Source organism: Gymnoscopelus braueri (genome assembly GCF_963280865.1).
Source record: "Gymnoscopelus braueri genome assembly, chromosome: 20".
Taxonomy (NCBI): Eukaryota; Metazoa; Chordata; class Actinopteri; order Myctophiformes; family Myctophidae; genus Gymnoscopelus; species Gymnoscopelus braueri.
The window spans coordinates 37,281,305-37,306,008 of record NC_137622.1 but is presented as its reverse complement, the minus strand read 5'-3'; the positions used below and the strand labels follow the sequence as shown (position 1 = coordinate 37,306,008).

At 41.4% G+C, this 24,704-nt stretch overlaps 1 protein-coding gene across 1 annotated transcript; it reads right to left on the bottom strand.

Annotated features, from left to right (window-relative positions):
- Positions 1-1,493: 1,493 nt before the first annotated feature.
- LOC308075676 (uncharacterized protein) lies at positions 1,494-24,254 on the bottom strand (the record flags this gene model as incomplete). The annotated part of the gene is made up of 12 exons (XM_080415624.1): positions 1,494-1,519; positions 3,648-3,758; positions 6,331-6,606; positions 6,744-7,085; positions 7,489-7,764; positions 7,902-8,243; positions 8,500-8,775; positions 8,903-9,244; positions 12,220-12,327; positions 13,848-13,941; positions 22,877-23,124; positions 23,645-24,254. The coding sequence occupies 12 exons, from the start codon at positions 24,252-24,254 to the stop codon at positions 1,494-1,496; spliced, it is 3,051 nt and encodes a 1,016-aa protein (XP_080271750.1).
- Between the last annotated feature and the right edge of the window lie 450 nt (positions 24,255-24,704).

Here is a 24,704-nt window from a genome sequence, read left to right as displayed (position 1 = left end):
GCAACTTTGACAGAGATCTCTTCTTTTTTTTTCTTTTTTTTACTCGTGATAACTCGTTCTTGGCAGCCAGGGCATTCAGAAAAATACTCGTGATAACTCGTTCTTGGCAGCCAGAGAGTTAAGGGACAAACATGGCATCTTTCCATGGGGGCAGTGCTTGGAGCATACACACAAACTCAACAAAGTTGCAGAACCCATGTTCAGGTGCCAGTCAAACACCTGTGGTTCAGATGCCAGTCACACACCTGTGACTAGCACACTGTCACATTGTAAAGGTGACTAATCAATGATAAAAAATGATATAAAATACAATACCAATTGGTATTACTGAAGGGGAGAAATAATCAACTGAAGTTAAGTTTCCGAACTTTTTGTGAAGAGTTTACAAATGTACATTACACTACTAATCATCAAAGGGGGTCCAGGGACCCCCAGGGGTCCTTGAGGGGGTTCCAGGGGGTCACCAGCAAAATTAGTTAATATAGCATCAAAATCTGTTTAACGACTTTAACCCATTATATACCCGTAATACATTCTACTATATTCATTCATGCATTCTAACGTGTCATAATGCAACGCATTGAAAGCTTGTAGATCGGTTAGTTTTGAAAAAACTTATATGGAGATCTCTATATCTGTCTGTCCTTGTTCCTTTTGTGCCCATATATGGAGATCTCTATATCTGTCTGTCCATGTCCCTTTTGTGCCCATATATGGAGATCCCTGATGTTGTGGATTTGCCAAATCAAGCTGCTTAGGCTAAGGTTGCCATGGCAATCAATTGGCTCATTTGGGCCACGGCCAGGGCCTTTTCCAGCGGTTCTGGACAACCGCTCATCCGGCCGACTCCCTCGGGTCGTCGGTGACGTGTGTGGCGAATTTGAAGTCGGGCGGTTGAAAGGTTCTCCTCCAAGATACGTCCATTACAGACGTGCATTTATTGGAAGATTATAGGGACGACTTATTCTCTCATTCTCAGCTGCTTATTCAGTGATAATCTCCTCAGATTCTTCCTCCAACAACTTGGTCTTGTGGCTCTGATCAGAGCCCAGTCCAGAACCAGATAATACCCTAACCCTAACCCTAGCCCCACCCCCAGCCATTGGCATGTAACACAAACAGCATACTGATGCAGATTTTAAGACAGCAAGACGGAAACAAAGAAACAACGAACTACGCAGAAACACAATACCAAGTATTGTCGTTTTAAAGTGTTTTTTAAATTTTAACCAACATAGATTTAGGAACAACCAGTAGAATTGAATCACCTCAGAATACAGAGTGATAATAAAACAGAACACCTACCTCTATATATCATGGGCTGGTCTGCTGGATTCCTCTCTGAAACACATTAGAGTAAAATCATGTGTTGATCTACACTTGAGGAACTATTAACCTGTTGACTGGAGCTTACAGTAACACTTCATGAATATTACATGTTATTAAATCGTTGCTGAAGGGATAGAGCAAATCAATATATATATTATTATGATTTATACTTCACAAGTCACATTCACACCTACAGAGGAGAAAGATAACAGGTTAATACACATCATGTTAACTCTTACAAACACTATAGTACATACATTTACTACATGAACACATGTTTGATCAATCAATTTGATCAAGAAGGTTTGACATGTTCTGTAAAACTTGAGATGTGAGACAGTGATTGGTCAGTGGAGACAATTTACATTGTCACATTGTTATCATTATAGATACATAGATGTAAATGTATGATTGTTATCATTATAGATACTGTGGAGTTTCACTGGGAAACCGCCCGACAGGTAGGCACCTCACCAGGGAGAAACAGTGGGAGAGAGACAGAGAGAGACCTGGCAGACAGCACCACAGCCTAGGCCACGTCATCGAGGGGCGGTACCTACCTCTCCTCATCATGAATCAGCCCCAACTCAGCGCACCTGCGATGACCGGCTAGGTGTGGCACCCAAACTACAAACACAGCCTCTCTCTCTCAGTCTCCACTGGCTCTCCTGGTGAATGGACAGGTGCTCGGGCGGTAAGTGAGAAACTCCACTATTTCCCTTTACCTATGTGACATTGCTAAAGTGAAATTGGAAACTAAAAGAATGTCTCTTTTATTTTATAGGCAACCTGCGGAACGTACTAAAATGCATGGATTGTGAATGTGAAAGGAAACCCCGACCCTGGGAAGAACCTGTGTTAATGTTGCGTTATTTTATGATTTGAGTTTGAAAAGAAAAACATAAACAATGCTCTCTGAGCCAAACCTGCAATAAATGCCCTTTATTGGGTTTGTACCCTGCCTGTCTGTGTCTTGGCCTTGATCAGTGTCCCACAATACATAGATGTTATCATTATAGATGTAGATGGATGGACTTATATTAATATAGATTTACTATAATTATAGATACATACAGTATGTATTACTTGATTTTTCCCCCATCAGCCAATACCGTCACTACATCTAAAAAAAAGTTCACTAAAACTATTTCATGCATACACATTTTTATAAAACAAAATGATTGATGAAGAAATACAATGGATTAATTGTATTTTATTTGGTTTTGTAATAAATACATTTTGAGCAGGCATATAGGCCTAGTGACTTGATGTGGTTTCCCTGTAGCCTACACAGGTGATAGAAGTGGAGTGTTTAGAGCCAGCAATTCATATGGATTCAAGTAAAGCTTCAACTCACCGTAACAGCAAAAACTATAAGCTAAAATAACATAGTGGATGTATGCAGGATTCAAAACAAAGGTGTTGACTTCTACTCTAGATATGGACACTGTTACTGTATATTTTTACAAGCCTACATAACTAATGACACTTTCTTAGCATTTATGTGTGCGCACACAGCATGCTACAGTTTGGAGTATAGTCTCTATACATATTTCAGTTTTCTCATATAAACAAATGATATTTTTATATAGGCTACATATGGTTCTCAGTGCACTCTGTGTGCTTCAGTTGTGTGTGCTCATGTACCAAAAACAAATAGCATATGTAAGTCTATGGGATAGATGTGTTCAGTAACTCATTTGATGTGCTGTATTGTCATCTGGCACAGAACGTTGCATTCGTTTTTTTGTACAGTGGAGCAGCAAGTTGTGCAGCCTTTTCATTTCCTTTTGAGCTCTGAATTTATTTTCCCAATAAGCGCAAATGTATAATAGGACTTAGACTGTGTGTGTGTGGTATGATTTATGTATTTTTGCCCCCCTCTGGCACAAATGTGAAACTCCGCCTATCATGGGGGAGATTATGGTGGTTATGGGGGGAAAAGGGGGTGTAAGGAAATATATATATATATATATATTTCAGATTGTCTTTCTATTTTGATGCTGTATCCCAAACCTTTTCTGTAATACAAATAATTAAAAAAATAACTAGATGCACCAAGCTGCTGCCTGATCATATTAAAAAGGCTTTGGTGTAAAAGTGTTTTTTAAGATGTTAGTGAGCTAAGCTGAGGTCCTCTGACAGGTTGTTCCACAGTTTAGGGGCTTTAAAAAACAAAGACTCACTGATCTGTAAAAGTTAAGATGTGAAACAGTGGTTGGTCAAATGTGGAGACACTAATCATTTATATTTTCACATAGATACATACATGGATGAGTTACATGGATGAGTTATAGATTAAAAAGTCCAAGACTCACCAAGACTTTTCCAGTATAAAGATCCCAGTACTGCTGCCACTAAGATGATGATGATGATGATCACTGTAATAATCCCTGCAATCAATCCTCCCTCTGTGGGAATGTCACTCTCTGAAACACAGTGAGTGTGATTGATTGAATTCAAACTTTTGTATTCCAGACACACAGGGGGTCCATAGAGTACATACAAATCATAGACATCACACAACAAATTACATTGATTGATTGAAACTCCTGTCCTCCGTGACCTCCACTGGCTCCCAGTCAAGCACAGAATTTACTTCAAAATACTAATCACCACCTACAAAGCCCTCAACAACCAGGCCCCGTGCTACCTCTCTGAACTCATCCAACGCTACGACCCCTCCCACTCCCTCAGGACAAATAAGTGAACCTGGGCTGACAGGGCCTTCTCGGTGGCCCCGCCCCCTCACTGTGGAACTCCCTCCCAGCTCACATCAGAGCTGCCCCTAGAAAAGTACCTAGAAAAGCGCTATATAAATGGTATGTATAATTATTATTAGTATTAGTATTAGTATTAACATTAAAGGGTAAGACCACTTTGGTAGAGGTTTGGGTTGTGTAGTTACCTCGCCATGATGTAACTCCAAAGGTGGGCAAGAAATCAAAAATAATTGCTCCATTGATTAGAAATTGATAATTCAAAATATGCTCCTCATTGACTTACATTGTACAGTAAAACTGCTCTCAAAGTCACTCTTTTCGCACAAAAACGAACTCAAACAAAATTGATTCAGACAATCTAGAACACCACTAAACCCAGTACTGTTTTTTTTTATATAAAAATGTCATCTTCCTGTTGATTTTGCCATTTTTAATAAGTAGAAAACCCGGACTGGATCCGAGGATCCGGATCTCCAAATTGTAAAATCAACAGGAAGTTTACATTTTTATTACAAAAACAAACAGTACTGGGTTTAGTGGTGTTCTATATTGTCTGAATCAGCTTTGTTTGTGTTCATTTATGGGCTAAAAGAGTGACTTTGAGAGCTGTTTTACTGTACAATGTAAGTCAGTGAGGAGCATATTTTTAATTATCAATCTTAATCAATGGAGCAATTATTTTTTATTTCTTGCCCACCTTTGGAGTTACATCATGGCAAGGTAACTACACAATCCAAACCTCTACCAAAGTGGTCTTACCCTTTAACAGCCATGTGTCCTACATGGTACTCACTGTAGGACTTTTAAAGTGGTCGGGGGTCGTCTGATCGTTAAGCATTAAACATTGCAGGAGTTTATTTCTTGAAATCGGCTGTCATATATCGTTGTGGTTTTCACACTATAGATTGACCTCCGACCATGGATTACACACTGTAGGATAGTTCACTAGGATGCTATCCAGGGTCAGACCCAATACATACATTTGTTTTTATTCCAATTAATTTAATCGACGTCTCCCGTGATATATGCGTCTCTCTCTCTCTGCAGAATGCAGTGTTGCCATGTCCGCTTATTCTAAGCGACTTTGGGGTTGTTTTTCTGTAAAGTTGCTTGAAAGTGTAGTTGCTTATTTGGCCTCGTTTCCTAATGTTGTTTGAACCAGTTGTTCTCAAACATTTTCATGGCAAGGACCCCCAAATTAATATTTGTCCACAGACCTCCCCCTTCTGAAAATATGTTGTGCCATAGACCTCCATACACGATCTGTGTGGATTTGGAAAATATTCCACAATTTAATTTTTTTTCCAAGATTTTCTTCTTTGAAAATAGCCTATCTACAACGTGAGCTTGTATATCGGCTATTTTCAAATATCCAATGTATTTGTATATATGGTTTAAAGTGCTCATAGTCGCTTTTGTTGGGCTTGTTTTCACAAACCTGGTTTGTTTTATAATATTTAATTTAATTAATGGACGGTAATATACTAATATTGCGGTAGGGACTGTATGTTGTGGTTATAGAACCAACAACCCTCCCCTAAAGCCACGGTGACTGTAATGTGCTCTCATTGGCTGTGGGACGGATCTGCTCGCAAAGTGGTCTCAGCTCCTTTCATACTGTATGACATTGTCTTATGTCCAGTCTGCGACAGAGCCGAATATCTAACCTGGTAGGTATTTGAAAACGGTCGGGAAGCCATCGGCGAGCGTAACTATCGTGGCCGCATTCTCTTGCAGAGCCTTTAACACAGAGCGACCAAAACCTCGCCGATCACAGCCCGATCTGCGTCAGATCGGGGGTTTTGACGGCGAGCGCCAAAAAAGGTCCCCGACAGCATAATCGGACCAAATATCCTGCAGTGTGTACCTGCCCTAAATCACACTGGAATATACATTCATTCATCCATTAATAAATGTATATTTTCTTTGCTTATCAAAGAGCTGTGATAAACATCCTTCTGCTTTGTTGTGAGTTCAGAGTAGAAGCAGCTTCACAGGTGGAGGAACACTAGACTTTATGATGACATAACAACCTGACATGGTCCTTTATAATGTAAGTTTTATGTTATTTACATGTTGATGACATAGTTACGTAGTTTAGGGCAGATAGTTCTGATAAGTGGTTTATTAGTTGACATTGATATATAAGCAAATGTTATTTACATGTTGGTGCATGACAAAATAATATTGAATGTGAGAATGTATATAGAATGTTTCAGTGAATACAGTGTGTAGTATTTATAGAATGTATATAGAATGTGATGTAAACATTCATTACCTGAGATGTAACGGTGTGTCTCAACAGTGTAGTTGAAGTGTGGCAGGTGAACTCTACAGGTCACATGACCTGGTAGTGTCACTGTCACATTCCTCTGGACAATGTAACAGTGTTGAGAAGGTCTGTGTGTCACTGAGGGTTCAGCAGTGATGTTGTTTTCATCTCTGTGCAGCCAAGACATCTCAGGTTCAGGATACCAGCACCCAGAGTCACATGTCAAAGATACACCACTGTCTGTTGGTCCATTTGAAGAGATCACTGGCTGAGACACTGACCCTGAAAAAACACATAAACATGATTAAATATGATTATACATCCATCCCTCCATCCATCTTATAGTACTGTATTGGTTCAATTTGCTCTTTTCTATTGTTATTTATTAGTCCATCCATGTTTTGGACACTGAAACTTACCAACAAGGAGCTGGATCAAAGTGCTGATGTACAGTTGTGGAGCAGAACATCTGTACTTCCCCTCGTCTGAGTGCTTCACCCTGGACAGTTTCAGTGACATGTTACCAATAGGAAGCTGATCAGGAAACAGAGACGTCCTCTCTTTGTACAACAGGTTCAGGTCTTGGTCATGTTTGTAATGTCCATCTTGGAGGAGATGTATGAGGTACGGCTTCCGGTCAGGTCTGGACCACTCCACCGCCTTCCTGGCCATGTTGAACGGTGGTTTAATGAGACATGGAAGGATCACCTCATCTCCCTCTTTGACCAGGATGTCCTGAGACCCAATCACCTGATGTTGTCCTTAAAACAAAACCAAATGAAGCATGGTGTTAGTTCATTATGTACACTGGAGTCATACGCTGTAATCAGCTGTCTGTCTGCCTATACATCTATCTACCTGTCTATCTAAAAATAAAACAGGTTATCTGGCGCCTACTGCTGGTGTAGTATTTATTTATATAATGTATATAGAATGTTACAGTGAATACAGTGTGTAGTATTTATATAATGTATATAGAATGTTACAGTGAATACAGTGTGTAGTATTTATAGAATGTATATAGAATGTTACAGTGAATACAGTGTGTAGCATTTATAGAATGTATATACAGTATAATGTTACAGTGAATACAGTGTTAGAGTAGGACAGAGGTGTTTACAGAGGTTATTCAAGGTGTTAAACAGTGATGTAAACATTCATTACCTGAGATGTTATGGTGTATGTCAACAGTGTAGTTGAAGCGTGGCAGGTGAACTCTACAGGTCACATGACCTGGTAGTGTCACTGTCACATTCCTCTGGACAATGTAACAGTGTTGAGAAGGTCTGTGTGTCACTGAGGGTTCAGCAGTGATGATGTTTTCATCTCTGTGCAGCCAAGACATCTCAGGTTCAGGATACCAGCACCCAGAGTCACATGTCAAAGATACACCACTGTCTGTTGGTCCATTTGAAGAGATCACTGGCTGAGACACTGACCCTGAAAAAACACATAAACATGATTAAATATGATTATACATCCATCCCTCCATCCATCTTATAGTACTGTATTGGTTCAATTTGCTCTTTTCTATTGTTATTTATTAGTTCATCCATGTTTTGGACACTGAAACTTACCAACACGGAGCTGGATCAAAGTGCTGATGTACAGTTGTGGAGCAGAACATCTGTACTTCCCCTCGTCTGAGAGCTTCACCCTGGACAGTTTCAGTGACATGTTACCATCAGGAAGCTGATCAGGAAACAGAGACGTCCTCTCTTTGTACAACAGGTTCAGGTCTTGGTCATGTTTGTAATGTCCATCTTGGAGGAGATGTATGAGGTTCGGCTTCAGGTCAGGTCTGGACCACTCCACTGTCTTCCTGGCCATGTTGAACGGTGGCTTAATGAGACATGGAAGGATCAACTCATCTCCCTCTTTAACCAGGATGTCCTGAGACCCGATCACCTGATGTTGTCCTTAAAACAAAACCAAATGAAGCATGGTGTTAGTTCATTATGCACACTGGAGTGATATGCCCTGCCTGCCTGCCTGCCTGCCTGCCTGCCTGCCTGCCTGCCTGCCTGCCTGCCTGCCTGCCTAAAAATAAAACAGGTTATCTGGTGCCTACTGCTGTAGTATTTATTTATAGAATGCATATAGAATGTTACAATGTGACAGAGGTGTTTACAGAGGTTGTTCAAGGTGATAAACAGTGATGTAAACATTCATTACCTGAGATGTTATGGTGTATGTCAACAGTGTAGTTGAAGTGTGGCAGGTGAACTCTACAGGTCACATGACCTGGTAGTGTCACTGTCACATTCCTCTGGACAATGTAACAGTGTTGAGAAGGTCTGTGTGTCACTGAGGGTTCAGCAGTGATGTTGTTTTCATCTCTGTGCAGCCAAGACATCTCAGGTTCAGGATACCAGCACCCAGAGTCACATGTCAAAGATACACCACTGTCTGTTGGTCCATTTGAAGAGATCACTGGTTGAGACACTGACCCTGCAAAAACACAAACATGATTACATATGATTATACATCCATCCATCCTATAGCACTGTAGTAGTTCAATTTGCTCTTTTCTATTGTTATTTATTAGTCCATCCGTGTTTTGGACACTGAAACTTACCAACACGGAGCTGGATCAAAGTGCTGATGTACAGTTGTGGAGCAGAACATCTGTACTTCCCCTCGTCTGAGAGCTTCACCCTGGACAGTTTCAGTGACATGTTACCAATAGGAAGCTGATCAGGAAACAGAGACGTCCTCTCTTTGTACAACAGGTTCAGGTCTTGGTCATGTTTGTAATGTCCATCTTGGAGGAGATGTATGAGGTTCGGCTTCAGGTCAGGTCTGGACCACTCCACTGTCTTCCTGGCCATGTTGAACGGTGGTTTAATGAGACATGGAAGGATCACCTCATCTCCTTCTTTGACCAGGATGTCCTGAGACCCAATCACCTGATGTTGTCCTTAAAACAAAACCAAATGAAGCATGGTGTTAGTTCATGATGCACACTGGAGTCATACGCTGTAATCAACTGTCTGTCTGTCTGCCTACCTATCTACCTGTCTATCTAATAAAAAACAATTGTAGCCCACGTACTGTACTACTTGCAGATGTTATAATAAAACAGGTTATCTGGCGCCCACTGCTGGCGGAATTGAAAACAACACGCACGTTCACGTTCAATCCTAAGGGGGACAATGACTAGCCTGGTAAACCCTCCCTCCGGAAATCTCATTTCCATTTGATTTCAGGAGTGAGTCTGGCCTGATCCGCCTTTCTGCAATATTGGCTGTGCTGGAGTTGGGCGGGAGTAATACCGTTGACTGACAACCCCTTCAGCCAATGATAATTTTTCCCCTTCAGCCAATCAGCAGTTCACCAGTCTTAATGTGACGCGACGGGACTTTTGAGACAGCCATACCCAAAATGGGTTGCCTACAATGGTGTCACTGCCCGCCCCTACCGGTTCTCTAAATTTTTATTTTTAAATAGGCTTTGTCATGATTAATTGACCACATATATGAAGTTAAACAACTAAATTCTATCCAAACGATATCTTATAAGTAAATTCCGTGCCTCAAAATAGAAGTTAGAGAGCTTTTTGAAGTAAAAAAATAGCGGAGAATTGGCCGCACAAGAAAAAGATGGCTGCCGTTCGTGTTTTGGGCTCACTCGAACTCGCCACCTGATTGGCCAACGTAAGCTGTCAATCACAGAACAATGAGCGACGACGCTGATAGGCTCGGCCGTTTGGCATACACAGCCAATATTGCAGAAAGGCGGATCAGGCCAGACTCACTCCAGGAATCAAATAGAAATGAGATTTCCGGAGGGAGGGTTTACCAGGCTAGACAATGACGGCACACCCGGTCAGCTCAGACCACACAGACTGAAGAAAGCATAGAGTAACCTACTATAGTTATACTGTAGGCCTATGTGACATGATTAAAATGAAGTGAGGGAGGAAGGGTACATTTCTAGGAAGAGGAAAAGTGCGAATTACGAATCAACCACTTAATTAATGGCAGCATATTTTATCATTTCCTTTTGAATAGGAACTTTAGTGTCAAACTAACTGTTCCAGCCTGGGGGCTGGGTGGAAAGCGCAGTGATAAAACAAATTGCCTATAATAGCTTGTAGATTTGCTATTTTCTGACAAGTTTTTTTATTTTCTTGACAATGTTTTTACTGTGAAGTGTTTACTCAAAGACACTCCTGGGCACCCATGGTACTCAAGAAGTCTAATCTCATACATTCACTGATACCAGCAGCTACGCTCATGTACAATTCAATTCAAACTTTATTCAAGACACACACAGGGGGGTCCATAGTGAGGAACACATAAAACATATAAAAACAAAACAAAAACAAAACAATAAATCAACAAAGCATATACAAACAAGGCAGGACTTTCAGCCTTATCTCTGCACATACAGGCTAGAGCGCCAGTGTCTCCATAGCTTAGATGACAGCCTAACAGAGCTCTTGGCAGGATTAGAGAGTGATACAATGATGCTGTTCACAGAGTCTGTTAACCTGGACATAAATCTATACATCAGGTTTCGTAATACAGCAGGGCAAGTGGGTACATTTATTTCTACAAACATTTGACTGGCACTACAGCATCTTGGGGCTTTGAGCAGTAGCCTCATGCAGTCGTTATAGGCCACTGTCATTTTTTGCAGACTGCCCTTTTTGTAGTGTCGCCACAGGTGGGCCGTGTATAGCGGAGTGCAGTAAGCTTTAAAAAGTGAGATTTTCACTGGAACTGAGCAGAAATTGAATTTGCGAACAAGCATGTTGGCTTGGGCATATAGTTTACGGCGCTGTCTAAAAATATCTCTGTCATCAGATAGGTCATTTGTTATAAAATGACCTAGATATTTGGTCTCCTTGCACTCTTTCAGTGTCATACCAGACAGATAGAAGTCAGGAAATACCAGCTTACTGTCTTCCTTACTTCTCACGATCAGAGTTATGCTCTTTTTTGCGTTGTACTTGATATCAAAATCAATTCCATACTGTGAGCACACTCTAAGTAACTGCTGGAGACCAGCACTACTAGGACATAGGACCACCAAGTCATCTGCAAACATGAGGTGGTTGATGATACAGTCACCAATGATACACCCTGTTTTACAGGCATTCAATTGTACAGATAAATCATCCATAAAAACATTAAAAAGGAAAGGAGATAAAATGCTGCCTTGTCTTACCCCATTGGTCACATGGAATGGGGCGGAGATAGAATTACCCCTTTTGAAATCTCATGTACATAACGTTTGGACGGGTATGCTTATTATGCTATGTGTAAATATGAAGATACATGTTTGGCTCTTTTTATTCCTTCTTTTTGTCCTTGCCTTGCGCCCCCCCCCCCCCCCCTTCTTTCTCTTTTTCTGGAAACAACACAATGGAGCTTACACAAAAATGAATTTGACCTGTTGTTTTACACCTGTAAACCTGTGATGTGACAATACAGATGATTGAGGATAGCTACAACATGTGGCAAGTAACTGAGTACATGTACTCAGACATCTATGTACTCAGTTAGACCTATTAGAGTGTGCAAAAGGAACCAAATGAACCCAGTTACTCAAGTACAGTACTTAAGTACAATTTTGAGGTAATATTACTTTGCTTGAGTGTGTGTACTTTATACTTCTACTCAACTACATCTAGTAGGCAAATATTATACTTTTTAGTTGGAGTCTACAGATTCATTAATTTCATGGAAACCCCCTTCCTTCATGTGGCCTCTGGATGATTTTGATGATGATTTTATGTATTGATTATCCTTTTTATAATTTTATTGAAATGCCATTGCAATGGATGCCATTTGTGTCACTTATGTTTAATTAAAAGCTAGTTGCCATTATTACAGTTGTAATTTGTACATTTGCCATTAATTATATGAAAGATATATATAAATATACCTGCATGACATTGTAATTCTCCATTATGCAGAGGCTGGAAGGTTCCCTCAGGACAGAGTTCACATGATGTTGCTGTGAACTCTGTGCAATGTTCAGACACATGGCTTCCTGTTGGACACACAATCACATTGGAATTGAATTTGTTTGCATTTCATAAATACTTTTGTAGGACTTAAAGGTAGGGTAAGTGATATTTTTGGGTTAAAACTAAAAGTATTTTGTTAAAAAGTTAAAGCACTATATTCTGATAGTAATCATTGCTATAGAGTGTTTGTTCAGTAACAGGAGTCTCCCCGTCTCTCCAGCTCTTTAATAAACAGAAAATACATTTTCCGGTAGGTGTCAAAATCTCAGCCAATCAGGAGAAAGTACCCATTTTTAAGCTTCATTTTATAGTGTTCCAGTTCCAATTTTGCCTGCTCATTTCTTAGTGTCATCACTTCCAATTTCACTTGTTTAATCTATATCCTGATTGAGTTCTCTATCCTGATTGGATAAAATTTGAAATGAAACTGAAACTGAAACGAAAAAAAAAAAAAAAAAAAATATATATATATATATATATATATATATATATATATATATATATATATATATATATGTATATGTATATATATATATATATATATATATATATATATATATGAAATAAAGAATACCTTAAAATAAAAGCATACATTGTTGGCCTTGAATGTTAATATTTATTAGAAAATGAAATGAGCAGTTATTCCTGTTGATTTGTAGGCCTATTATCAATTAAATGAAATGAATGAATAGGCTAATATTGTGGCAATGTTGCTATAAAGACTCGACCGTGACGCGCTCTGTGAAGCTTGACGCAGCTTGTCACTTGCGTGGTCTGCTTCAGCTCGGAGCACTGAAAGGCAACCATGTCAATAAAAGCAACGGAAGTGTTTCTGTGCATTAATGTTAATGTAATCCGAAGCATATTGAGCCAGAGTTTCTTCTTCTGCGATTTTATCTGTGAGCCCACCGACCGTCTGTTTTCCTCGCTCCAACCCGGCTGGGACAGAGTAGGGTACTGGCTGACTGTGAGCAGTCAGCAGTGTCATGTCGCGGGATCCGTAAATTGAACCCAGTTTTTGACTTAAATACAGATTCGGGGGCTTATTTTGTTTGCGGGCACATACACAAATTCTATTTGCCTGTGTTAATTTCACTCCAAGAGGGTACAAATGGACCCGTGGTCCATGTCTTTTGTACCATCTCAAAGTTACAAAAACTCCCAAAACGGCTATTGTAAGCCACTCGTTCATATTGAACATGATTCCTGGCCCGCTAAGTATATTGTTTATGAGCAGCAAAATCAGTTCCTGCTGTGTGCCTCTGCAAGGGCTTGTCTATGTTGTCTTATGTTGCTGCTGGTTCTCGTCGGTTGGAGCTGGGTGAGGAGTAAAGCAGACATTCTCTTCACGTTGGTCGCGGCGACCACACAATTTTCTTGGTAAAAAAAATATATATAAATTTTTGGTTGTCAATGCGCGACCCAAACGGCACCATCCCGCGACCCCACTTTGGGTTGCGACCCATAGTTTGAGAACCGCTGATATACACTAATGCACAACAAGCACAAGACACCCAGACAATTTAAAAGATGTAGTTCTTACCAGGGCCACACAGGGGGCAGCATCTCTCCTCTATATAATACTCTGAACTGGAACATGTGACATCAAATCCAACTTCCATAGGCATCTTAAACATCTATTGAACAATGGAAATATCATCATTACTTATTCAGTTTGCTTTATTTAATAAAATGTTAAATAACAAAGATAGATATAGCTTAAATTAAACTTCTGCAAATGTGCACTTGAGTGTGTGTGTGTGTGTGTGTGTGTGTGTGTGTGTGTGTGTGTGTGTGTGTGTGTGTGTGTGTGTGTGTGTGTGTGTGTGTGTGTGTTGTACAGATGTGTGAGTGAGAGGCTGTTTCCACAGCTAATTGTTTTACCAAAGTATAGACAATTAAACATGTCACAGGAATGACAACCATGAATAGTCCTTTCCAAAACCAAGCTGGGATGTCTGTAAGAATAAATAACAAAATAAATCCATTATTGTATGAAATGTTATATGGCAGGGAAATAATAGTGCTTAATTCTTTCACTATCACATTGCAATATGGCTTATTACTAAAATAGTAGTTCTGTAAGATGTTGAGCTCTCAGGCTGTCAGCTTATAGTGGAGCTGCGTGCGTGCGTGCGTGCGTGCGTGCGTGCGTGCGTGCAGGTGTGTTTGTGTGACATATCAAAATATCATGCATCCTCAGTGAGAATGTACAAACATTCCCGTGCGTGCTTGAGTGCGTGCATGTGTGGGAATTTGCAATGCTGCACATCCATGACTCTGATACAAGTACAGACAAGAACAGATTACAAAATGGCCCAGGTCTGTTTTAGGGGTTGTCTCTCATGCAAAGGTGTGATAAAGTCAAGTGTGATTGGCTAGATGTGTAAAAGTCAAGTCCAAAGTCACCTCACTATTTACAAATAACTATTTTAACTTGAGTAAAGTCACAATATTTTGGAGTTCACCCTCTGTCTTTTCCATCTTTTTTGAGATTTTGAAGTCAATTAACGAGAGTAGGAAACGTTTCCTAAAAATGTCATATTATACACATGTGTGTCTTTAAAATTCAAATGCCTGAAGAAGGTCTATGACCTTAATAAAAGTTATCCTTATTGTTCAAGTGAAGACGGTGTGTGGGTATTTAGATTTTCATCTGATCCCTGCCTACGCACCGTCTCTGAGCTGATCAGGTGTGCATAAGACCTAGTTGTTCCTGTCTTAAAAATTCTAAAAATATTTTTCTGCAAACAAAACATGGACACTATATCAAAGCAGACGGTGAACTTGTGGTCTGGTTGATCGGTCTCACCTCCTCTCCCCCAGGGTTCACACTTGGGACTGCCTGTGTATGTGCTCTTTGTATTCTCTGGAACATCAGTCACACCGGCAAAGACATTCAAAATAAAACAGACAGAGACAGAATGTCAGCAGGACTTGAAACCAAGACTTGCAGTCCATGAGCCAGCTATTAGATGATTTCTAGACAAGCAGTATTACAGGATCATACACTGACCTACATTCATCACTTGTAGCCCATCAGAATGATGCAACACCAGTGTGTATAGTGAGTAGTGACTCACTACCTCCTGAACTAGTGACTGCTGTCTTTTATCTTCAGAGGAAATGTAATTACCTATGTGAACAGCCTGTAAGGTAGAGTTCTAACATTGGTTCACTAGACATTGAACATCACCATTTAGTTAGGGAAAGTGAGCCAAATGTTTGACCAATCTGCAAAATAAATGCTTACCAATAGCTTTCGTCACAAATGTATTCATAAAGGTGTCTACTAACACCTCTCAATTAGTTCCAACCCAACTCCCCGGGGATACGTTGTGGGAGCCAATCAAGTTGGGGCCTAGGCGAAAAATTGGCCGATATGAACTTGTGGGATGTCTAATTATGTTTTTTTTGGGGTGCCGAATCCATTCCAACCACTGTTTTACTCTCTGGTTGTGAAACTGGCCACACCTAATTTTTAAGGGGTATCTCCATCAAATTGTGGTGGCTGTAATTTTCACTTAAACATTTTTGTTGAGTGGTATATTTTGATTATTGGTCTTCCTAGAAACTCAAATAAAGATTCCTAAAAAACAATCTGTTGGGTTTAGTTTGGATAATTTGCATAGCTTAGCTAATTATTGGCCAAAACTGGCTTTAATTTACCCACAAAATATACCCACATAACAAACCTCTGCATCCGTCAGTGTCACGTCCCACAAGATTTCAAACGTGCACCATGATAATAGATGAATTTCGGGACTTGCACTCTTTCTTAGTTAACTAGAAGTTAACTTATAGCAATTTCCTGTTTTGGCCAACAATTAGCTTATCATGCAAATTACATAAACAACAATTTGCCATATTTATTTGACTTTCTAGGAACCCCAAGAATCAAAAGATACCACTCAACAAAAATTACAGTTACCACTGATAATGTACATGTGAGTCCAGCTGGACGACAGCAGCAACGGTTAAACAGCCACACCCAGCGCCGAGGTCCTATCTGATCTAGACACCTAGTTCTGAGGTCCTATCTGATCCAGACACCTAGCTCCGAGGTCCTATCTGATCCAGACACCTAGCTCTGAGGTCCTATCTGATCTAGACACCCAGCTCCGAGGACCTATCTGATCCAGACACCTAGCTCTGAGGTCCTATCTGATCTAGACACCCAGCTCCGAGGACCTATCTGATCCAGACACCTAGCTCCGAGGTCCTATCTGATCGTATCACCTATGACCAACATTCCTTCCTGGTGAGACAGACACCACACAGGTGCACCTGAGAGGTTTAAAGACTTTGTGTCTACAAGTGAAATATAGCTTGCCTCAATGGAGCAGAATAACCTTCGGCAGCTAGGTGACTTATAGGCTACCACATAACCTCAGTCAAAAAAAGGAACAAAATGAAAAAAAGAAAGAAATGTTGGTTTACTGTATGTTGTTCTGTGTTGTTTGTTGGTTGATTTGAACAGAGAAGGAAAATCATTGATATATTGTGTTTACATTATTTTCTTGCATTGCTACAAGTAGCCCCATCGGTCATAACCTGAACAACTACAAAGTTATCCCAGTGAATTGACTCTACCCGAAGGAAATAAATGGATGATGATTACCATCATTTAGTTCGGGAGAGGAAGTTGCACTTTTCCCTGACGTCTCTCGAACATCAGTCACACCTGCAAAGACATTCAAAGCAAAACAGAGGGAGACAGAATGTCAGCAGGACTTGAAACCAAGACTTGTAGACCATCAGCCAACAATTAGATGATTTCTAAACAAGCAGTATTACAGGATCATACACTGACCTACATTCATCACTTGTAGCCCATCAGAATGATGCAACACCAGTGTGTATAGTGAGTAGTGACTCACTACTACCTCCTGAACTACTGACTGCTGTCTTTTATCTTCAGAGGAAATGTAAGTACAGTACCTATGTGAACAGCCTGTAAGGTAGAGTTCTAACATTGGTTCACTAGACATTGAACATCACCATTTAGTTAGGGAAAGTTAGCCAAATGTTTGACCAATCTGCAAAATAAATGCTTACCAATAGCTTTCTTCACAAATGTATTCATAAAGGTGTCTACTAACACCTCTCAATTAGTTCCAACCCAACTCCCTGGGGATACGTTGTGGGAGCCAATCAAGTTGGGGGCTGGGCGAAAAATTGGCCGATATGAACTTGTGGGATGTCTAATTATGTTTTTTTTGGGGTGCCGAATCCATTCCAACCACTGTTTTACTCTCTGGTTGTGAAACTGGCCACACCTAATTTTTAAGGGGTATCTCCATCAAATTGTGGTGGCTGTAATTTTCACTTAAACATTTTTGTTGAGTGGTATATTTTGATTATTGGTCTTCCTAGAAACTCAAATAAAGATTCCTAAAAAACAATCTGTTGGGTTTAGTTTGGATAATTTGCATAGCTTAGCTAATTATTGGCCAAAACTGGCTTTAATTTACCCACAAAATATACCCACATAACAAACCTCTGCATCCGTCAGTGTCACGTCCCACAAGATTTCAAACGTGCACCATGATAATAGATGAATTTCGGGACTTGCACTCTTTCTTAGTTAACTAGAAGTTAACTTATAGCAATTTCCTGTTTTGGCCAATAATTAGCTTATCATGCAAATTACATAAACAACAATTTGCCATATTTATTTGACTTTCTAGGAACCCCAAGAATCAAAAGATACCACTCAACAAAAATTACAGTTACCACTGATAATGTACATGTGAGTCCAGCTGGACGACAGCAGCAACGGTTAAACAGCCACACCCAGCGCCGAGGTCCTATCTGATCTAGACACCTAGCTCTGAGGTCCTATCTGATCCAGACACCTAGCTCCGAGGTCCTATCTGATCCAGACACCTAGCTCTGAGGTCCTATCTGATCTAGACACCCAGCTCCGAGGACCTATCTGATCCAGACACCTAGCTCTGAGGTCCTATCTGATCTAGACACCCAGCTCCGAGGACCTATCTGATCCAGACACCTAGCTCCGAGGTCCTATCTGATCGTATCACCTATGACCAACATTCCTTCCTGGTGAGACAGACACCACACAGGTGCACCTGAGAGGTTTAAAGACTTTGTGTCTACAAGTGAAATATAGCTTGCCTCAATGGAGCAGAATAACCTTCGGCAGCTAGGTGACTTATAGGCTACCACATAACCTCAGTCAAAAAAAAGGAACAAAATGAAAAAAAGAAAGAAATGTTGGTTTACTGTATGTTGTTCTGTGTTGTTTGTTGGTTGATTTGAACAGAGAAGGAAAATCATTGATATATTGTGTTTACATTATTTTCTTGCATTGCTACAAGTAGCCCCATCGGTCATAACCTGAACAACTACAAAGTTATCCCAGTGAATTGACTCTACCCGAAGGAAATAAATGGATGATGATTACCATCATTTAGTTCGGGAGAGGAAGTTGCACTTTTCCCTGACGTCTCTCGAACATCAGTCACACCTGCAAAGACATTCAAAGCAAAACAGAGGGAGACAGAATGTCAGCAGGACTTGAAACCAAGACTTGTAGACCATCAGCCAACAATTAGATGATTTCTAAACAAGCAGTATTACAGGATCATACACTGACCTACATTCATCACTTGTAGCCCATCAGAATGATGCAACACCAGTGTGTATAGTGAGTAGTGACTCACTACTACCTCCTGAACTACTGACTGCTGTCTTTTATCTTCAGAGGAAATGTAAGTACAGTACCTATGTGAACAGCCTGTAAGGTAGAGTTCTAACATTGGTTCACTAGACATTGAACATCACCATTTAGTTAGGGAAAGTTAGCCAAATGTTTGACCAATCTGCAAAATAAATGCTTACCAATAGCTTTCTTCACAAATGTATTCATAAAGGTGTCTACTAACACCTCTCAATTAGTTCCAACCCAACTCCCTGGGGATACGTTGTGGGAGCCAATCAAGTTGGGGGCTGGGCGAAAAATTGGCCGATATGAACTTGTGGGATGTCTAATTATGTTTTTTTTGGGGTGCCGAATCCATTCCAACCACTGTTTTACTCTCTGGTTGTGAAACTGGCCACACCTAATTTTTAAGGGGTATCTCCATCAAATTGTGGTGGCTGTAATTTTCACTTAAACATTTTTGTTGAGTGGTATATTTTGATTATTGGTCTTCCTAGAAAGTCAAATAAAGATTCCTAAAAAACAATCTGTTGGGTTTAGTTTGGATAATTTGCATAGCTTAGCTAATTATTGGCCAAAACTGGCTTTAATTTACCCACACAATATACCCACATAACAAACCTCTGCATCCATTAGTGTCACGTCCCACAAGATTTCAAACGTGCACCATGATAATAGATGAATTTTGGGACTTGCACTCTTTCTTAGTTAACTAGAAGTTAACTTATAGCAATTTATTGTTTTGGCCAATAATTAGCTTATCATGCAAATTACATAAACAACAATTTGCCATATTTATTTGACTTTCTAGGAACCCCAAGAATCAAAAGATACCACTCAACAAAAATTACAGTTACCACAATTTGATGGAGATGCCCCCTGAAAAGTAGGCGTGTCCAATGTCATGGCCAGAGAGTCATTTTTACTAAAAAACAAAAGGTTGGAATGGATTCAGCACCCCCCAAAACCCATATTTAGACATCCCACAAGTTCATATTGGCCAATTTCTTTTTTCCCCCAGTTTTTCGCCCAGGCCCTCCGGTTACCCCATCTTTGATTGGCTCCCACAAAGTTTCCCAAAGAGTTGGGTTGGAGCTAATTGAGAGGTGTTAGTAGACTGAACACATTTGTGACGAAAGCTATTGGTAAGCATTTATTTTGCAGATTGGAAACATTTTGCTAGCTTTCCTTAACTAATGGTACAAATGCAAGAATGTAACTATGCAACTGATTAAGCCCTGTTTAAGCCCTTTATTTGTTTGTTTAATTGTCAAACACCACTTATCAACATGTACTCACGTTTAAAAGACTCCGTTATGGTCTGAGGCTCTGGAGACTCACGACATCTAGATTCAGCTGTAAAAAGAAGTTCAATTGAAGTTCAGTCCACCAATGTTACTGATATGTTTTGTAAACACAGACTTTGGCTCCTTGTTAAATAATAATAATAATACATTTTATTTGTTATGCACTTTTCATTCACAAGGAATCTCAGAGTGCCACATGGTAAAACATCATCAATCATATAAAGTTAAAAGCAGGATGTGACTAAACAACAATTCAACACGAAAATGCCCTCTGAAACAAAAACGTTTTCAGGCCTATTTTAAAAGAGTCCAGGGTCTGTGGTGCTCTCAGGTCAATAGGAAGGCTGTTCCACAGGCGCGGCGCTGCCGAGCAGAAGGCCCGGTCACCCATAGTACGTAGGTTTGTACCAGGGACATCGAGGAGGAATCTGCTCGTAGATCTGAGGGTGCGGGTGGAATTTTGTGGGGGCCTAATTAATTTCTGTAGGTAGTGAGGGGCATGTCCATTTATGCAGTTGTGGGTGATCAGCAGGACCTTGTAGTCGATCCTAGCTGAAACGGGGAGCCAGTGCAGTGAAAATAGGACCGGTGTTATGTGATCATGCTTACGCACTCTCATTAGGACCCTGGCAGCGCTGTTTTGGATGTATTGCAGCTTCTGAATACTTTTGCCAGGAATCCCAATGAAGAGTGTGTTGCAGTAGTCAGGGGATATTAGCAGAATATTTTCCAATCTTGGAATAAATTCCTTACCAAAAAAAATCTTCACCAATGTGTTTGTAAAGGTGTCTAGTAACACATCTCACAAAGACTGAAATGCAGTCCCCCTAGGAGAATTTTTGACAGCTCCTTAAAGTTGGGGTACCCACCATAACCTTGGTTAAAAAAAAATCTTTAAAAAAATCTAATTTTAATTCTGTTTTAAGTAGCATGTGAGGGGTCAAACTAGGGTGTTTGAGGATTCTGAATCCATTGCAAGCATTTGTTTTGCACCAAAACCACTCCTTGGGCTAAAAACGGCAATAGCCATCCTTTTCCAGGTATACTTTTTGTGTAAAAAGCCCATTGAGATTGGGCCGTTTTTAGCCCAAGGAGTGGTTTGGGTGCAAAACAAATACTTGCAATGGATTCAGAATCATAAAAACACCCTAGATTGACACCTCACATGCTACTTAAAACAGAATTAAATTTAGATTTTTTTTTTTTTTTTTTTTTAACCAAGGTTATGGTGGGTACCCCAACTTTAAGGAGCTGTCAAAAATTCTCCTAGGGGGACTGCATTTCAGTCTTTGTGAGATGTGTTACTAGACACCTTTACAAACACATTGGTGAATTATTCCAAGATTGTTTTAATATCCCCTGACTAAGTATAGTCCAGTCTAGAGGAGATAAAGGCATGGACAAGTTTCTCTGCATCTGACAGGGTTAGAAGGGGGCGGAGTTTGGAGATGTTTTTGAGATGATAGAATCTGTATTTGACATCACTTCTACCTTGATATAACTTCCATCTTTTAAATGATAAAGTAACTACTGAGATCAATGAAATACACACACATCCTGTCCTTTATCTTCAGAGGAAATGTAAATACCTTTGTGAAGGTAAAGTTCTAAAATTGGTTCACTAGACATTGAACATCACCATGGTACAAATGAAAGAATGTAACTATGGACTGATTACGCCCCGTTTAAGCCCTTTATTATTCACTGTGCACACATGAGCATCGAAACAAGGAGATGATAAGCTTCAACGGTTATGTTCTTTTCCTATGTTGCCTTTACCTCATTATGATTGGAAGGTTAATTACTCACGTTTATCATGCATTAAAGTCTGGTGTTTGTTTGTCTTATTGATGCATCTATCTGGTATGTATGTTTGTATTTATATTTGTATTTTTGCATCTGTGAGGATGTGCTTAATTGCAGATGTTAGAAATGCGGGTCGATTAGACTGAATTTTGTTTGCCAGCACTGCTGTCGAGATTCCACGAAGCACCAAGAACATATAACCAACAACTACACACACATTGACAAACGGCGGACAATTCGATCGTCGCGAGTCACCATAAATTACGGCCAACCGTTTTTGTTACATATATGAATTTTGGATCTTCTCAGTGAGACGTCTCCCGCGTGTAACTGTCTAGAATGAGTGAAAGACTCCATCGTGTTTGTGTGTTTGCGTTTATTTAAAAGTGTCATTTAAACGTTTATGACCCAAAGTAGTCGTTTAAAGCAATTTCCATCCTTATGTGTAATGCTGCGTTAACACCAAAGGACGCCTTTGTGAAAAAAAAGCAGAAATCCATTTGAATTGGCGTTTTTTTGATCCAACTGGGCGTGTCCAAGGAGCTGTCACTCAAGTCTCCTCAAAGTGTGCTTTTTCGAGGCGAGACAAAAACGGGCTGTTTGAGCAGATGCGCATTATGAAGTCAAAAATGAAAAATAGCAGCTGTAGATGAGAAATAAGTCTATATTTAGTTACTACATAGCCTATTTATGGATACAAAATCTACAGCATGTTTATAAACACTGGTCTGGCACCCGGGGGCGTCCGCAGGACACCACGACCCCGTCCCGTACCAGAGCGTCTCCGAACCACAGGGGAGTCTGCGGCACGCAGCGGGGGGGAGGGGGGTGACTCCCGAACTCCACCCGTGCCACGCTAGAGCGGGCGGCCATGGTCTCAGTGAGCAGTAAAGGTCCACGACCCGGAGGTTGCATAACCGTTTCCCGTACTGATGACCACTCCTGGGCAGCGAGCCCCACCTGAAACTCAGGAGGCTCCGTGTCCAGATGGCGCGTGGTAGAGCTAGGAGTGACATTCTCCGCTGCGTCATTACACACACCACGCAGTCCAACACAAGGGGATCCAAGTCTCCTTGTCTGTTGGCATAGCACATCGTTGTGGTACTGACCCCTTAGTCCAGGGCAAACCGATCTGCGATGTGGTATACAAGGCGTTTGTACCCTGCTGTTGCTACTGCGCCCTGTCCTCGTTCGAGCAATCCACTAAAAACCCTGAGGCTCCGTGGCCTGCTGAACGGAAGCACTGTGTAGTGGATCACCGTGGTTCCGAAGCCGCAGCGCAGGAACCGCAGGTGTCACGGCTAGACTGGGGCGCGATAGTGTGCGTCTGAAGGACCCAACCTCGCTTCCCAACCCGTTCGTCGTGTCGAGTGAAACAACGTGTCCATTGCCAGTACTCGCAAGACGATGACTTTCAGGGACCTGATCCAAACCACCAGGTACCGAGAAGGCCACACGCCCCCCCCCCCCCCCCTTCTTCTCCGTCAGGAAAAACGTGGAAAAAGAGCCCATTGGACTCTGTTCCGGTAGAATTTCTCTGACCACTCCTCTGCTCTGTAGCGACAAAACCTCTGTTTCCAGCATCCGGGCGGTTAGGCCCACTGCTTGAAAAGACAAAACATCGATCGACGATGGAGGTTCGCTGGAAAAATGCGAAGCGTAGCCCGTCTGGTCCATCCAGAGGTTCGGATCGCAAGTTTTCCAGGGTTCTAGTCAGCGAGCCAGAGGGGTTGTGGGGTAGGTGGGGGCCAATGACGTCACCTTGCCCGAGGAGCGCCTGCCCGTTTCCCAGGAAACCAGCGGTGACTCCATTTTGATCATCTCGATCATTCAGGAGGCGTCCACCAGGGGCAGTTGCTGCAGCGTCAGTGCGTGCGGTGGACGTGATGAGGTCACAGGGCCGAAGCGCGTGTCCGTCCCCGTGAGAGGCGCGGGCACCGTTGCTTGGAGCGGCGAGACAGCGGAACCTTTCCTCAGTGTCGGGTTGATGCCCGGAGCGACACTCCAGACCCACCTGGGGAGTGTTGACGGGGCGACACCGGGGTCCACTCTCCTGACCACGTCCGTCTCCAATCGCCTCCATCTTGGTGAGGTCGATTGGCCCGGCCCTCTTGTGCGGTGTTGTTGATGTTACCCGGAACGAAACTTTCATCCCACAAGGGGAGTTCCGCCGGTGTAACACTGGGGCCCTCTGACAAGGAAACTTCCGCCTCACCTACTCCGCCATTTTGGGGAGGTAGAGGGAGGCCGCCATTTTGTCCCTCGACTGTCCTGCAGATGTGCTTTGCAGCCATCTGCCGGACAGAAGAAGGAACTGCAATGTCGCAGTTAGAAATGTTCCTTTTACAGAGGGGCCCAGTCGTACACCTAGAATGCAATTCTTTAGAAACATTTGATTCACAGCAAAAGGTAGTACTACCTGCACTTGATTCACCACGTTCATTGCATGCACAGGACCTGTCCCTACAGTGTTCGGAATGTTAACCCTTGAGACGCAAACCGAACACTGAGGGCTCATTGATTCGGGACACGAATAGTCTTCTCTCGCACGTGAAAGGATGAGCATTTGTGAGCGGGTACAGTGCTTTAGGCAGCAAGGGGG